Genomic DNA, 15567 nt, shown 5'->3' with positions numbered 1-15567 from the left:
CAAAGCTGCCTTTGTTTGGAATAACAAGGGGAAGTCAGTTTTCTGCAAAACAAAGGAGTATTTGAACCATAATCCAGCCTTCATCATTTTCCAGGAAAGGTAGAAAAGCAGATTATTTATTAAATGGTGATGCTTCAACTTGGGTAACAAATGGGCGATTGCCCGCTCTGTGCAACATTCTAAAATGAATTTCTCTACCAATATTGTTAATATATTGGACAAAGGACTTCATCTGATTTGGCAACACTGCTCATATTGTGTGGCACAAATTAATTGCGCCCTATAATGCAATTTAAAAAAAAAACACTGAAGCTTTGATTATAATTTGACCTTGATCTTTTTGAAATGTATTGTGTCTGGGGCAGGTAGCTGGTAATTGGGTCTTTTTGTGGAGACAATGAAGGAACATTTCTAGTATGCACAGAGAAGTTTGCCATATAGATCAGAAGGGCTTATGCCTGGAACGTCGAATTTCCTGCTCCTTGGGTGCTGCCTGACCTGCTGCGCTTTTCCAGCAACACATTTTCAGCTCTGATACTCCAGCATCTGCAGTCCTCACTTTCTCCTCCATATAGATCAGAGGCCATGTTTGCAAATTCTTTGTTTGGTTCAATTAGGCTTCATTTCTGTCTGACCTTCAGGTCAGTTTAAACTTGGTGATTCATGAAAGGCACATACTCGTTACAGTTTGGTCAAATATCTTCAAATATTAATTAAAGCTTTCTTTAAAAAATACTTCCCATCAGTTCCCTGCTGATAGTTGCAATGCCTTCACCCTGAGCCAGTCGCCCAGTGTCCCCTTCCTTATATCTTCAGGAAGAACTAGAAACTGGCAGCTGGGTAATGAAGAATACTCCCTGAATACAACACAGTGACCACCTTGTCATCGCCATGAGGTCATAGATATATAGCCAGGCACCCGAAGATCACCTCTATCTTTGCCTCAAGAATATTCAATGGGTGAGTATCTGTGGCTCTCTGGGATAGGAAATAGCAGAGATTTACAATCCTCTGAGTGAAGAAATCTCCTTTCAACATTCTTAAACGGTTGGTTCCTTATTCTGAAACTGTGCTCCATTGTTCTAGATGCTCTAGCAAAAGATAAAATCTCTCAGCACCTAGTCTTTCAAGGCCAACCTGGTTTCAATGGGTGAAATTTAAAATAGGCTGCATTTTACCCAATTTAATCTTGTTCAAGTAACAATGTCAAGAGTGACACTCAAATACATTTACACATTAATGTGCCAATATCAATGGTACGATTTCATCTCAACCATTTACATAAAGTAATGAGACTGAAAATGCTCTCAAAATAATAAAGTATTCAGATTATTCATAGCTATCATATTGCATTGTCAAAAATATCTTGAGCATATATGTTGTCTGTCTCACTTAGAGTCATAGCGATAGAGTCATAGAGATGTACAGCATGGAAACAGACCCTTCGGTCCAACCCGCCCATGCCAACCAGATCTCTAGTCCCACCTGCCAGCACCCGGCCCATTATTCCTCCAAACCCTCCTTATTCATATACCCATCCAAATGCCTTTTAAATGTTGCAATTGTACCAGCCTCCACCACATCCTCTGGCAGCTCATTCCATACACGTACCACCCTCTGCGTGAAAAAGTTGCCCCTTAGGTCTCTTTTATATCTTTCCCCTCTCACCCTAAACCTATGCCCTCTAGTTCTGGACTCCCTGACCCCAGGGAAAATACTTTGTCTATTTATCCTATCAGTGCCTCTCATAATTTTGTAAACCTCTATAAGGTTACTCCTCAGCCTCCAATGCTCCAGGGAAAACGGCCCCAGCCTGTTCAGCCTCTCCCTGTAGCTCAGATCCTCCAACCCTGACAACATCCTTGCAAATCTTTTCTGAACCCTTTCAAGTTTCACAACATCTTTCTGATAGGAAGGCAACCAGAATTGCATGCAATATTCCAACAGTGGCCTAACCAATGTCCTGTACAGCTGCAACATGACCTCCCAACTTCTGTACTCAATACTCTGACCAATAAAGGAAAGCATACCAAATGTCTTCTTCACTATCCAATCTACCTGCGATTCCACTTTCAAGGAGCTATGAACCTGCACTCCAAGGTCTCTTTGTTCAGCAACACTTCCTAGGACCTTACCATTAAGTGTATAAGTCCTGCGAAGATTTGTATTCCCAAAATGCAGCACCTCGCATTTATCTGAATTAAACTCCATCTCCCACTTCTCAGCCCATTGGCCCATCTGGTCCAGATCCTGTTGTAATCTGAGGTAACCTTCTTCACTGCTCACTACACCTTCAATTTTGATGCCATCTGCAAACTTACTAACTTATATGCTCGCATCCAATTCATTTATGTAAATGACACTTAACTTGAAATAAACAAATATTACACACACTAATTGGCTCAAATTGTATATTCATTGGGGGTGGCCTAGCGGCTCAGTGGTTAGCACTGCTGCCTCACAGCACCAGCGTCCCACGTTCGATTCCAGCCTCAGGTTACTGTCTGTGTGGGGTTTGTACATTCTCCCCGCATCTGATTGGGTTTTCTCCAGGTGCTTCGGTTTCCTCCCACAGTCCAAAGCTGTGCAGGTCAGGTGAATTGGCCATGCCAATTTGCCTGTAGTGTTCGGTACATTAGTCAGAGGGAAATGAGTCTGGGTGGGTTGCTCTTCAGAGGGTCATTGTGGACTGGTTGGGCTGAAGGGCCTGTTTCTACACTGTTGGGAATCTAATCTAATTATTCATAGCTAATATACTGCATTATCAAAAATATCTTAAGCATATATTTTGTCTGTCTCACTTAAAGTGATACATCTTTAAATATCCAAATGTTACACAGACTAATTGGCTCAAATTGTATATTCATAAAACAGAAACTGATGACAACTAAGGAGAGTTTTCTACAAATCAAAATAAAGCAATAGGGTTGAGAAAAAGTACAATGAGGAGCTGGAAAGATATGACTTTCTTTGGTAACACCAGACTTTCCTCCTCTTGCCCCAGAGAGCCTCATTTTGTTCATTCACACCCTCCTCCCAACATCCTCACCACATCCAAGGTATCTAGTAAAGAAAACAAATTAGCAAATTTAAACGCTTCAATTGTATATATATTAATCTTAACTATAAAAACACGAACTAAAATTTGGAAAAAACTTATTCATTGTTTTTATAGCTTTTGTAGGTAAGGATTTCAAAAATAAGGTATTGTTGTATTGTTTTTATTCAACAATTCATATTCAATAAATCTAACCAAGAAGGTAATATAGAAGGAATTAAAAGGCCATACATTGGTAAAATTGTCATTAACAAAATAAGTAGCTTTGCTATGATTGCTGTGCTTTAATTCACAAATTGTAAATTAGAGATTATTATAACCTAATCATCATGACAGATGACAAATTTATTTTAAAAAAATTGGCACTTCTTAAATGACAGTCTAAGTTGATTGTTGTAACATTTAATGGTTTGGTTTAAATCTGTGTTCATTTTGCTAGCTTGGTGTCTGCCCCTTTTTACATAGCTTGCTGCTTTAACTTGTGGGTGGAGTGATAGTACCTTGTATCGAACACACACACACACACAGAGACACACACAGACACACACAGACACACACGCGCACAGACACAAGAGCGCACACATACACCTGCACACAGACTCTATATACACGCACACACAGACGTGCGCACACACAAATAGACATAAGCACATACAAACACAACCATGCACACACACATACAGACACAAGCACACACAGACATACACAAACACACACACAAGCACACACAGACATAGACACACATGTACATACACAGACACAGTCACATGCATACATAGACACACACACAGATCCTACACACACACACAGACACCCACAAGCACACAGACTTAAGCACACACACAGATATGCACACACAGATGCACGCACACACACAGATGCATACACAGACACACATACAAACCAACACACACAGACTCACAAACACACACACAGACTCACAAACACAGACACACAAACATGCATGCATGCATACTGACATGCATACACACACATACACACACAGACAGGAACACACAAACACAGACACACACAGGCAGATACATGCACACACGCAAACATATGCAAACTGAACCCACAACATGCACAGACCCCAGACATGCACACACCCACACAGACACATGCGCACATGCAAACGCAGACACACACACAGACAGACATACGCGCACATACATACACACCGAACCCACACACGTACACAGACCCCAGGCACACACACACAGACTCATGCGCACACACAGACACATGTACACACATACACATACGCGCACAGACGCACACACCGAACCCACACACACTGAACCTACACACACACATAGACGTGCACACACATACACATACACACATGCACACACAGATACAAACACACACACACACACACACACACATAAACACAGACACACAAAGTCACAGACGCACACATACACTCACAGAAACACACACACACAGATACAGCACACACACAGAGATACAAATACACACACATGCAAACACAGAGACATAAACATAGACGCACACAGACACAGAAACACACACACAGATGCACACACACACACACACACACACACAGACAAATGCAAACAGACACCGACACACACACAGGCGTACACACACAGGCACAAATACGAACATACACACACACTCAATATTCTGAAAGATCTGAGAACAAGCAAAGATATTTGCATGTGAAACTTCTATAATGCTCTAAGTTCTCTAAATAAATGTTTGGATTTAAAACTGGAGTAATCTATCCAATGCTCTGAGATAAACTGGGCATGCAGAAACCCAAGCCGAACATAATGTATGCAACTAAATACAACAGAGGCGACCAAGGAGATACCACTCTTGAATACTGCTGAAGCGTTATAACTACTGGCAATAATTCATTAATGTCCTACAGGGAAGAAGATCAGCTATCCCTACTCACTCTAACCTATGTGTGACTTTATTCCCTTAACATATGGTACTAAAGCAGCTCCAATTCCCTTGGCCCCAAGGATTGAGACAAAACATGGCCATGTCAGCCATGCCAGATAATTATCAAGAAAGATAAAAGTAAATGTTTTTGTTATAGATAAGTAACGTTACTGACAATCTACTAGTGTAGAAGTAATGATGGCCTCTAGGACTGAAGTAGCATTTTACATATTTTCAAATCAACCTGTTCAGAGTTGTTATTATGCATCTTTGGAGTAAGTGGGACTTGAACTGAGGCCTTGTGGCCCAGAGGTAGGGGATATGATCACAGTACCACAGTATCCCTGAAGTAGCATTTCAACAGTACCTAGTTGAATCCTAAATCTAGTTGTGTTTGAGAGATAAGGAGATTGGATTACGACAGTATGGTCTCAAGTTCACTGTGAATGAAGCCATGAGAGATCAGTTTCTTTTCTCAAATATTTTGTTAACTGAGATGGAAAACAAAAAGACTTGTGAGATTGGTTTCAAAGGGTTGAGGAATGAACTTGGATATATGAAACAGAAGCAATGGTACTTACCCTTCCCCATCTTCCTGATTCTGGAGGTAATTATTTATACTGTTCACTAAGAAGCTGAAAAGACGACTATAAAGTGACATTGCCAGAAGGTCCCGGTAAAAATTTGCAACATCCACTGTGTGTTTCTTCAAAATCATATCCCCTATAGTAGAAAGTGAAGAAATAATAAGCTGGACTTTTAATATTTTAAATTCATAAAATGTAAGAAAGAAATGAGAAAAACGTCCTGCCTGATATGAAACTTACCTTTAAAATACTGAACATCAGATGTTAAGGCTGAACTGAGGTCATCAGGTGAGACTTGAAGAATGCCAGCCACTGAAAAATAACATACTTTAACTGAACTCAAAATCTCATGCATTTGCCATTGAAATGCTATATGATGTATTCAGCACCACAAGGTCTGGATTTTACACTTTCCCATCAACAGACTTAGAAGTGGTGGGGTGGGAAACCATGAAAGGCAGTGGTCAGTTTTCTCCACCGTGTACCTGCCCCACCCCAAAGCGTTGGGAATGACTTTAGGCTCTTAATTGGCCTCAGTCCACTGCCGTTGGAGCTATGAAACTATAATTCTGGCTGGCGGGATGTAATGTACCATGCAAAGTTAGTTTCAATTCTCTTGAAGAGGGGGTCCCAAGTTGAACAAGAAATTGTGGGGGGCTTCATTTTGACACATCGAGTTTTAATACACTGCATTAGAGTGAACACAGGGGAAAGAACGACACAGTAATGCAGGTTGCTGGGATGCAGTGCACCACACAAGCTTGGAGTAGTGTAACCAATTATAGCTGTGCCTGTGATCCCTTAGGATAGAATTCTGGAATTCTCTCTCTCAGAAGACCTGTGCGAAGTGAATGTTTGAAATGTTTGGTGCATTGATTATTGTGTAACAAAGTGGAGACATATGAATTACAGACAATTAAATGCGATCATAGTAGAGATCAGCTACAGTCTCAGGGAATGACAGGACAGGCTTCAGGGATAAACATCCTAGCTGAGAGTGTGGTGATGGAAAAGCACAGCAGGTCAGGCAGCATCCGAAGAGCAGGAGAATTGTAGACCTCACTGTTTCCTGGATAAATGTCTTACTCTGGTCCCTATGTTCATTGCAGCCAGCTTCAAATTCAACAGAGAGGTAAAACGAAGGTGTCTTCCTCTCAATGCTTTCCCGAAATTAATTTAAATGATTCTAACCCAATCTCTTATGAGGTTGAGTCAATTCCAATTCTCTTGAATGTGTTAAGAATTGGATATAGTCATTAGTTTAGGGAAAAGAATGAGCCAGTTGGAGTTTGGCTGTGATTTGTTAAATAACATTGATGAGGAAGATCCTTAAACTGCATTTGACTGTGGAATTCCTCATCTTGCAGCGTCTTTTTGCCACAAAAGTTGAAGCATTTTGCTTGTTAAAACCGATGCCTCATTAAATACCCTGTGCTAATTTATACCTGACGCTATATTTGTCCTCCAACCCCAACCACTTCCCCTGCCTAAATTGTCAGGAACGGGGGAAATGTCCAGGAGAGGGGAATCCATCCAGGGAATCTTTCACTTTTCTGCATCAGAAAGCCTTACCTCAATGTGCTGCCAGTGGGCAGAGGTCTACAGGATTAGGTCAGTGATCACTGAGTTCCAAATTGGCAAGGGTCAGGAGGGAGGGATGTGTCAGGCCCCAGGGCTACTGGGCCTGGATCTTTCCTGCCTTGAAACCTCCAACTTTGCATGGTACATTACATCCCACCAGCCAGAATTATAGTTTCATAGCTCCAACGGCAGTGGGATGAGGCCAATTAAGAGCCTAAAGTCATTCCCAACGCTTTGGGGTGGGGCGGGTACGCTGTTGAGAAAACCGACCACTGCCCTTCATGGTTTAACCCCACCACTTCTAAGTCTGTTGATGGGAAAGTGTAAAATCCAGACCTTGTGGTGCTGAATACATCAGATAGCATTGTATAATCTGGCAGAAACCCCGAGGTCATAACTTGTAGAACGTAAAATTCAAATTTCTGTAAGCTGATAACTAACTGCCTTCTCCAACTTACCAAGTGTCACCAACTTCATAAAAATACCCAGAGAATTGTGTTTTTTTTTAATTCATAGTGAGGACATATGTCGTGCTTCTCTACTACAACAAAGGACAGGTGCTGCAACCCCATGATTCTCTATATTCTCTCATGATTTCTCTTTGCAGCTTCGTCATATGGTTAGGGTTAGGTTTGAAAATTATGATTCCAGATCTAAAGCTTTGTTCAGCAGGAGCACTAGCAGGAATCCAAACTGCTGGGCTTGTGCGTCTCAATTGCTAATTTATACTCTGAGTTGAATAGCAACATTTAGCACTAACAACATCCTCAAGGTCTTCCAACAACTCAGAATTAAAATATCAGCGGCAAATCAGCTGGTTTCCATGTGGCTAAAACAGAAATGGCTGGAAAATCTTAGTAAGTCTGGCAGCGTCTATGGAAATAAAACAGAGTTAATTTCTCGTGCCGAGTGCTCTGAGGAATCTTATTCTGAGGAAGGGTCCCTTGACTTGAAATGTTAACTCTGATTTCTCTCCACAGATGCTGCTAGAGCTGAACTTTTCCAGCGATTTCCGTTTTTGTTTCTGATTTACAGCATCCACAGTTCTTTCGGTTTCCAAGGGGATCCCAACAGTGAGCAGAGTGATATTGATGAAGCAAGTCCTGCTTTACATTACTCTCAGGTACCAATATAATTATGCAATCTATTGCCATAAAAAAGTTGCAATTCACTTATGTACAGGTGATAATTACAACAAAAACTGGCAAAGGTTAGGACAGGACCAGCCAAAATTCAGACGGAATGGAAAATCCAAGGTTTCTACGTAGTCAGCAGAATGAGACAATGTCATGGTGCCGAGTTAAGTGCTGTGCTAGCTCCATCTGCTGTTGAATTTCTGCATTTCATTCATTCAGGCACATTCACAGACAGGAGCCCCAGAAGCCAGGTTGTTCCCAAAAACACTGACCTTGTTCCACCAACTGCACATCTGACACATAAGCTATCTCAGTGTCTGTCACAGTCAGAAACTGGATATCCCCAAGAAGCAAAATTGCAGCCAAAATCAGAAACAGGTTGTCAACTTCCTGAAACAGAGAGAGAAAAAAAAGCAAGGGGCTGTTTCAATTATCTGTGAACCTATTTTCCAGTAAATTGTAATATGACATTTAATGATCAGTTTTAAACATTATATTGTCAATCAGGAAATATTTTAAACAGTGCTATTATTTACTGAGTAACCTGTTGTTTTAATAATGGATTTTATTATTACTGGTAACATTTCTCAATCTTAATGTCAAATTTCAAAACTTATCAACAGAAAAGTGTTAGGTAACAACAATGACTGCAGATGCTGGAAATCAGATTCTGGATCAGTGGCGCTGGAAGAGCACAGCAGTTCAGGCAGCATCCGAGGAGGAGCGAAATCAACGTTTCGGGCAAAAGCCCTTCATCAGGAATAAATATTCGCTGCACCTTGGATGCTGCCTGAACTGCTGTGCTCTTCCAGCACCACTAACAGAAAAGTGTTGCCTTGACTTGCAGCAATGACTTTGAAATGAAGTCAGAAAAAAATAAATACCCACTAAACCAAGTCATTATTATGAAGTTTGTTCTGTATGAAGGATACGGAACCGTAAATTTAGAAAGATGGTAAAACTCCAAATCCATACATATGAACTGTAAAGAATTAATAATCGATCTCGTCACATCATACAGAGGTGACCTACATAGTATGAAGGGGTCAACTGTAATCTTTAAGGATAAGCCAGCTAAATCTTTGGGCCTATAGGAGACTAGAAGCAACCTTATCACAAACAATGATGCAACGTAACTCCAATTGCCTAATGCATTTAAGAGACTTGAAGTGACATAAAATACACCATAGTACAGAATAACTACCATCATGTAACTCAGAAACAACGTTGACAATGCTATTATCATCAGCAAATAATACAGAGCAATGGATCTGTAGGCAGTCAGTCTATGTGACATTTTATAAATTCCTGCTTTGGAAATAGAACCAATCTGACTCAAGGTTGGAATACAGAAAGACTAACCTCACAACTTTAATGCATTGTCTAAGCTGAGATATCACCTTTTTTTTCTGAAACCTTAAGTTATCTCAGGAATGTGACTTGAAAGAAATTTTGGGATTTATATATTAATGAATCAAAACCTGCAACCCATTGTTGGGGAGAATCGGCTATCGGGGTACCTACATTGGGGCTAGGGAGGGGAGCACCATTATTAAAGCAGACACTGTCAGATACCAGCTAAAACACAGCCATGTAAAGTAAACCCAGCCACTGCAGGACTGTCTGCCTGGGGCCACATTCCTGGGGGATTAGAACATGTCCGTCAGTTTCAGATCATCCTGTTACACTCTCATTGTTAATAAAGGAAACCGGTAACTATCGGATAGTGTAAATCGCACCGATACTACACTTGATTGATAAAGTACTTGCTAATGCCTCCGCTGACGTCAAACTCATTCGGGTCCTATGTTAAATGATAATATCTGTATATTCGACTATGGAGAACTATTGTGAACGCCCAGACAGCCAGACGCATGGCAATGAGGAAACCCTTCCAACAATAAACTTTTAATTTACAAGATCGGAAACTGCCGAACCCAGGATGTCTACCCATTGTTCGGCACAGCAGGAGTGGGACAGGTATCTCGGGGCAGCCAATAGAGACACTAATCCCTTCACAGACAGGTGAACCGACCAATGAAAGAGCCGAACAAGGGGAACCTGACCGGGAACTCGAGGAAGCGCGAAGTATAACTGCACCAGATCCGAAGGGAGAGACAGAACGCCTTCTCCAACAAATTTGCATGCTTTTGAATTCGTTGTATAGTGTACCAGTTTTGATTCTGTAATAAACGGTGTTTTTGCTCCAAACTCTAGCCGGTTTGATCTCTCCTTCCAACGAACACGTAGAGACGAGACCATTCGGTTTCCGTCTCAACAGATGGTGAGCCTGAACGTGGGAAGGGAAAGAGACGACCGCAAGTTGGCCACGTTGGCGGACCGGAGGGCAGACAAACTTTCGGCCGAACTTTTAAAAGGTGAGGAAGCGCCTGTTAAAGCTAAGACTTCCAGTAGGTAAATTTTTTCAGTTAGTCAGTCTTTGTCTGCTCCCTGATCCTCACCAACACAAACAGTACTTTTAAATCAGTTTGGCAGCAACGTTGCAGAGTCCATACTGGTAAGCTATCTTCTCACTTCTTCACTAATACCTGCCTGTTATCACGGTACTGAAGTGACTAATTGATCCATGGCTAGCCTTAAGTTAATGCGCGCTTTTTGAGTCGAGTTACTGCGTGGATTTCGGATCCTGGACGCAGCTTTTTGAGTTTGAGTTTTACGCGTGGATTTCGGATCCTGGACGCGGTTTTTTGAGTTAAGTTAATGCGTGGATTTCGGATCCTGGACGCAGGTTTTTCAGTTTGAGTTTTACGCGTGGATTTCGGATCCTGGACGCGGGTTTTTCAGTAAAGTTTATGCGTGGATTTCGGATCCTGGACGCAGCTTTCTGAGTTAAGGTGAAAGCGTGGCTTACGGAGCCTGGACGCTTAGTGAAATTAATTAAGACAGCGCTGACCGCACTTGACTGATTGGATCCTTTTTCTTTTTATTAAGCACTTTAACTCCAACAACTATCGATAGACACACTCACTGCTAGCATTCTAAGGGGACAGAGGGCGGATCTCATCTCCTGGATAGGGTTTACCTGCACAGGCGTTTGCCTTAGACCGGTTGTTAAGAGCAGAAATCTGCCACGCGAAGGTCAGGCTTTTGAAAAACGCACTGGTTTTAAAGCGGTACCCACCAGGTGAGATCCGTCATGGGGGACTTGAACTTTGGACCACCAAAAATGACCCAATTTCGACCATTACGCCCCGGAGTGCCCTGGTGGCACCTCACGGTCGGCACAGACGTAACTTGGCATGCCCAATTATTACTGGACAGTGTAACAGTGCACAAGACAGCACTGGATCAAGTGTTTAACCAAGCGCCCGCCCAAAAGGACCTGATATTGACAAGACTAAAACAGACCTTCACAGATACGGCGCTAATGACCAAAATTTTAAACGGTCTCCTACTCTCGCCGCACTATTCAGTGCGGCAAACAATAGCCCTAGGGAAACCCCCTACTGATTGGACACCACCGACCGCCGATAAATCCCTGGGGTGGAAAACGAAAGTGTTAATCACATTCAACCCGCAGTGGCAAGCGGACCACTGTACCTCCACCACAGCCCCAGTCATCTCGGACGCCCCTGCCCGAGAGTTGCACCACCTCACTGCCACCGTTTCCATTCCACCCGATGCACACGCCAGCGAACACACCCCACTCCCGAACACCCCGGCACCTCAGCCCCTTACGGGAAAGGTGCTGGACAAAATTCGTACACAAATTAGAGAGAATAACACCGCCAAAGAGGCTCAGCGGAAACTCCGTTACCTCGACAATACCCTCAAGCTGTGGCGGAACAAAGACTGGTTCCCTAAGGATCACCAGCCCTTTTTCACACCAGCAAATTTTGAACGCTTCCAGGCCAATATACACTCCTTAAAGGAGAGAAAAGATAAGACTAAGAAAACTCTTTTTACTCTGTCAAAGCCTCCTGCTACAGCAGATGACGAATCTGTCTACCTCCGGGAGCTCTTAGTAAGGTTTCTGGCCCATTTGCCTGCCCCGCCAGCTGAGACGCCTCCTAAGAACGAACACGACCCCCTCCCGGAGCATGAGCCTGAGTGGGTTCCCAACCAGGCCCCACTTTACTCCCTTCCCCCTACCCTTCACACGCCCACTACCCTACCCCCTGCCCCAACTGAACTGCTCAAACCCAGTCCACCGCCCCCTTACACTCTCCCCCAATCAGGCCCATCTACTTCCCCTGTATCCCCCACAGTCCCGACCACAGCACACAATGCGCCACTTGCCCCGATTACCCCATCTTACGGAGGGCCGACCCTACAAGCCCCTGTAGTCAAGCTCGTGGACGGCAACATCGCCTATGAGGACCCGGCCGCTGACCGTAGGACACAGCGGCTGGAAAATGTCCTCAATAGCCATGGGAAAAAATTAAACTTCCTGACCCGATTGGTTGCCGCCGGCATGGAAGCCGATACGGGGCTCCTGCAACCAACCGATGACCTGTGCGATCTCGGCCAGTCCGAGACATTACCACACAAATGGGAAGTCCAACAGATCAAAGTACAGGGGGACAAACACACCCCTGTCTTAGAGCAGGAGATCCTCCCAACGCCAAAGCCACCTCTCCAGGGGAGACATGACCGCCTTACTGTCATGAGAAAGCACTCAATCAGGGCCGACCCGGTAACCCATATGATTCCCAAGCCCCAAGGGAGGGACTTTCCCCTAGCACCAGACAATAACACTCTCATTATCCGCGGAACACACCTCCAGGGCAAGCTTGTGAAAGGTGGGGGTAAGCTCACCGCCCCATCTGACCATGCCGTCTCAGATGATGAGGATGAGGCCCTGGGGTATTTGGGACCTCACTCCTACACACCCATCCCGCGAGCCCACTACAGCCCCTTACACGACATCGCGGACACCACCCCGCTTCTCCAGGCACCTCTCCTCGCCACTAGTGTGGGTGTCGACAAATATGTGCCCTGGTCACGAACAGATCTGGATGCCCTAGTCAGAAAACTCCCACCAATTGCTAACGGCGCGTCTGCCTGGATAGCTACTTTTGAAAGGGAAACCTGCCATGAAAAATTGGCCCTAGCTGACTTCAGAACAATCATGGTGCGTGTTCGGGCCGAAGAGGCACTGATAAGGGCAGAAAGGCTGGCTAGGTGCTCCCGATCCGATGAAACCGCCCCTTTCGACCTATACCGAAACATAGTCTGGCGCTCCCTCCGAGATAGCTTCCCCACCACTTTTTCCCTCGATGCATTGGGAACTCTCAGGCTAAAGGATGAAGAAGATATACACGAGTACCTAACACGTGCTTGGGACCTCTGGGAGACAGGGACAGGGGAAAGACCAGACAGCTCCCCCTTGGCCACGGCACATTTTCGGAAGGGAGTAACTGAGGGGCTCCCCGCCCCAGTACAGAGCAAGCTAAAGGACCTTGTAGGGGTGGACTCAATGAAGGATGATTTATGGAGGAAACAGGTCCACCACTACCTGACAAGATACCGTACCTCTGAAAAGATGAAAACCGAAGGGCAGGTCACTAAGACAACAGTACAGCTCATGGAGCAGTTTGGCAAAATCCTAGAGCAGGTGGGGGCTAAGGGCGCGGCGCGAGACCTCGTCTCGCCGGCCGCCCAAATGTACAGCTCACATCAACTTAGTGCACCCAACGGCCCCCCACGTTTCATCCCAGATAGGGCTGACAATGAGGACCATGACCTGCCCCCCCATGACAGGCGACAGCAATTAGCGGCCGACGCTCTGCGGCCGCCCAGGAGGGGCCAACAGCCTACCCGCTGCTGGAAATGTAAGGGAACAGACCACCATTCCAATGACTGCAGCCGCAACATTCGTTGTTGGTCCTGCAACAAATCCGGACATCTTGCCCGCGACTGCCACACGCACAATGACAACCACTTTACGCCCCGTTACTCAATGCCCCGCAACGGGGAAGGAGACAGGCAACAATTTGACACCAGGCCCAGGGACGCAGCTAGAATGAGTGGTTGGGTTCAGACCAGGGGCAGAAGAATGCAGGGTTTAGCGCAGGGCGCAATGACACGGCACCACGAAGACTACGGTCACTCCCAGTGGTCCGATGGGGATTATTGACGGTGCCCGCGAGAATCTTACAGTCCCCTGTGCCCCGAGCCAACACCCCCGAGCCTGCCCCCTATGATCCGCGCCTCAGTATGCGGCGAACAATTCCTCTTCCTCATTGACACTGGGGCATCTGCATCCACCATTAACAGGCTGCCGAGGGGACTCACCTTATCTGACAGGGTACAGGAAACTGTGGGATTCTCGGGGACAATTGCACATCAACCCTACACTAGGCCAGCCACCATCAGTATCGGAGGCCAAAAAATCACCATACCCCTGCTCCTCGCCCCTAAGTGCCCAGTCAACCTGCTGGCGCGGGATGCCCTTACGAAGCTGGGCGTCTGTATCCACTGCTCACCCAAAGGGCTGCGACTCCTCTGGCCCGGGGAGCGCTCCCTGAACCTATGGGACGTGGGACAGTTTTTGCTCACCCCTACCTCAGAAGACTCACGGGCTACCTCCATCAATATATACTGGCTTCGCCTCCTGTATGTCTCACGCCACAAAGGTCTGTTGGGGGAGTTCACAGAGTGGCTCCAATCCGTTCCAGCCTCACATACGTATCATCCCCCCAGGGACCCCTACCACGTCACTTTGAATTATGTGGCCCATTACGACCTCGAATATGACCACCGTTTCAATGCCCATCTGAGTGAGAACAGGGACACAGTCCAAATCACATACCTCGTTGCAGGCAAGGAAGGCATTGCCGCAACGGTCCGTCTACGCTCCGACCAGGATGAATGGTACCAGCTAGGGGAACAAGCTGCCCCGCACATCACGCTTGCGGTAGCTCCCACATCTAGAGCCCACAACCTAGGTCCCATGGTCCTGGCCTCACTGCAATGCCAGTACCACAAGACAGGGTTAGGCGCTGACGAGGTGTCCCTAGATGGGCGTTTCCAGAGACGACCCATCGATGTTTTAGAAGAAGAGATCTACGAGAAGGTGCTCGTAGATCGATCCCTCCTTCTAGACAATGTCGACCACTGGAGAGCGGCGCAACTGCTGCAAGACACGGACCCTGTCCTCTGGACGGTTCATCCCCAGGACACTGGACGCTTAGAAGGGGAGGTTCATCTACAACTGAAACCATCGATACAGCATTGTATCTGGATAGCACAGTATCCCCTCACCACTGAACAGAAAGACGGTATTCGCCCGACAATAAAGGGCCTGCTAGAAGTAGGGGTCCTC

General features: G+C 45.3%; 1 protein-coding gene across 1 annotated transcript in view; it reads right to left on the bottom strand.

Annotated features, from left to right (window-relative positions):
- myo16 (myosin XVI) overlaps positions 1 to 15567 on the bottom strand; it is a 351480-nt gene that overhangs the window by 151343 nt on the left and 184570 nt on the right. Inside the window, exons 17-19 of the mRNA XM_060826459.1 lie at positions 8552 to 8669; positions 5803 to 5874; positions 5557 to 5698 (exon numbers count right to left, since the gene is read on the bottom strand). Of these exons, the coding sequence (XP_060682442.1) occupies positions 5557 to 5698; positions 5803 to 5874; positions 8552 to 8669 (332 nt within the window). The remainder of the gene's footprint in view (positions 1 to 5556; positions 5699 to 5802; positions 5875 to 8551; positions 8670 to 15567) is intronic.

This window comes from Hemiscyllium ocellatum, chromosome 6 (assembly GCF_020745735.1).
Source record: "Hemiscyllium ocellatum isolate sHemOce1 chromosome 6, sHemOce1.pat.X.cur, whole genome shotgun sequence".
Lineage (NCBI taxonomy): Eukaryota > Metazoa > Chordata > Chondrichthyes > Orectolobiformes > Hemiscylliidae > Hemiscyllium > Hemiscyllium ocellatum.
This window is presented reverse-complemented; position numbering and strand designations above follow the sequence as displayed.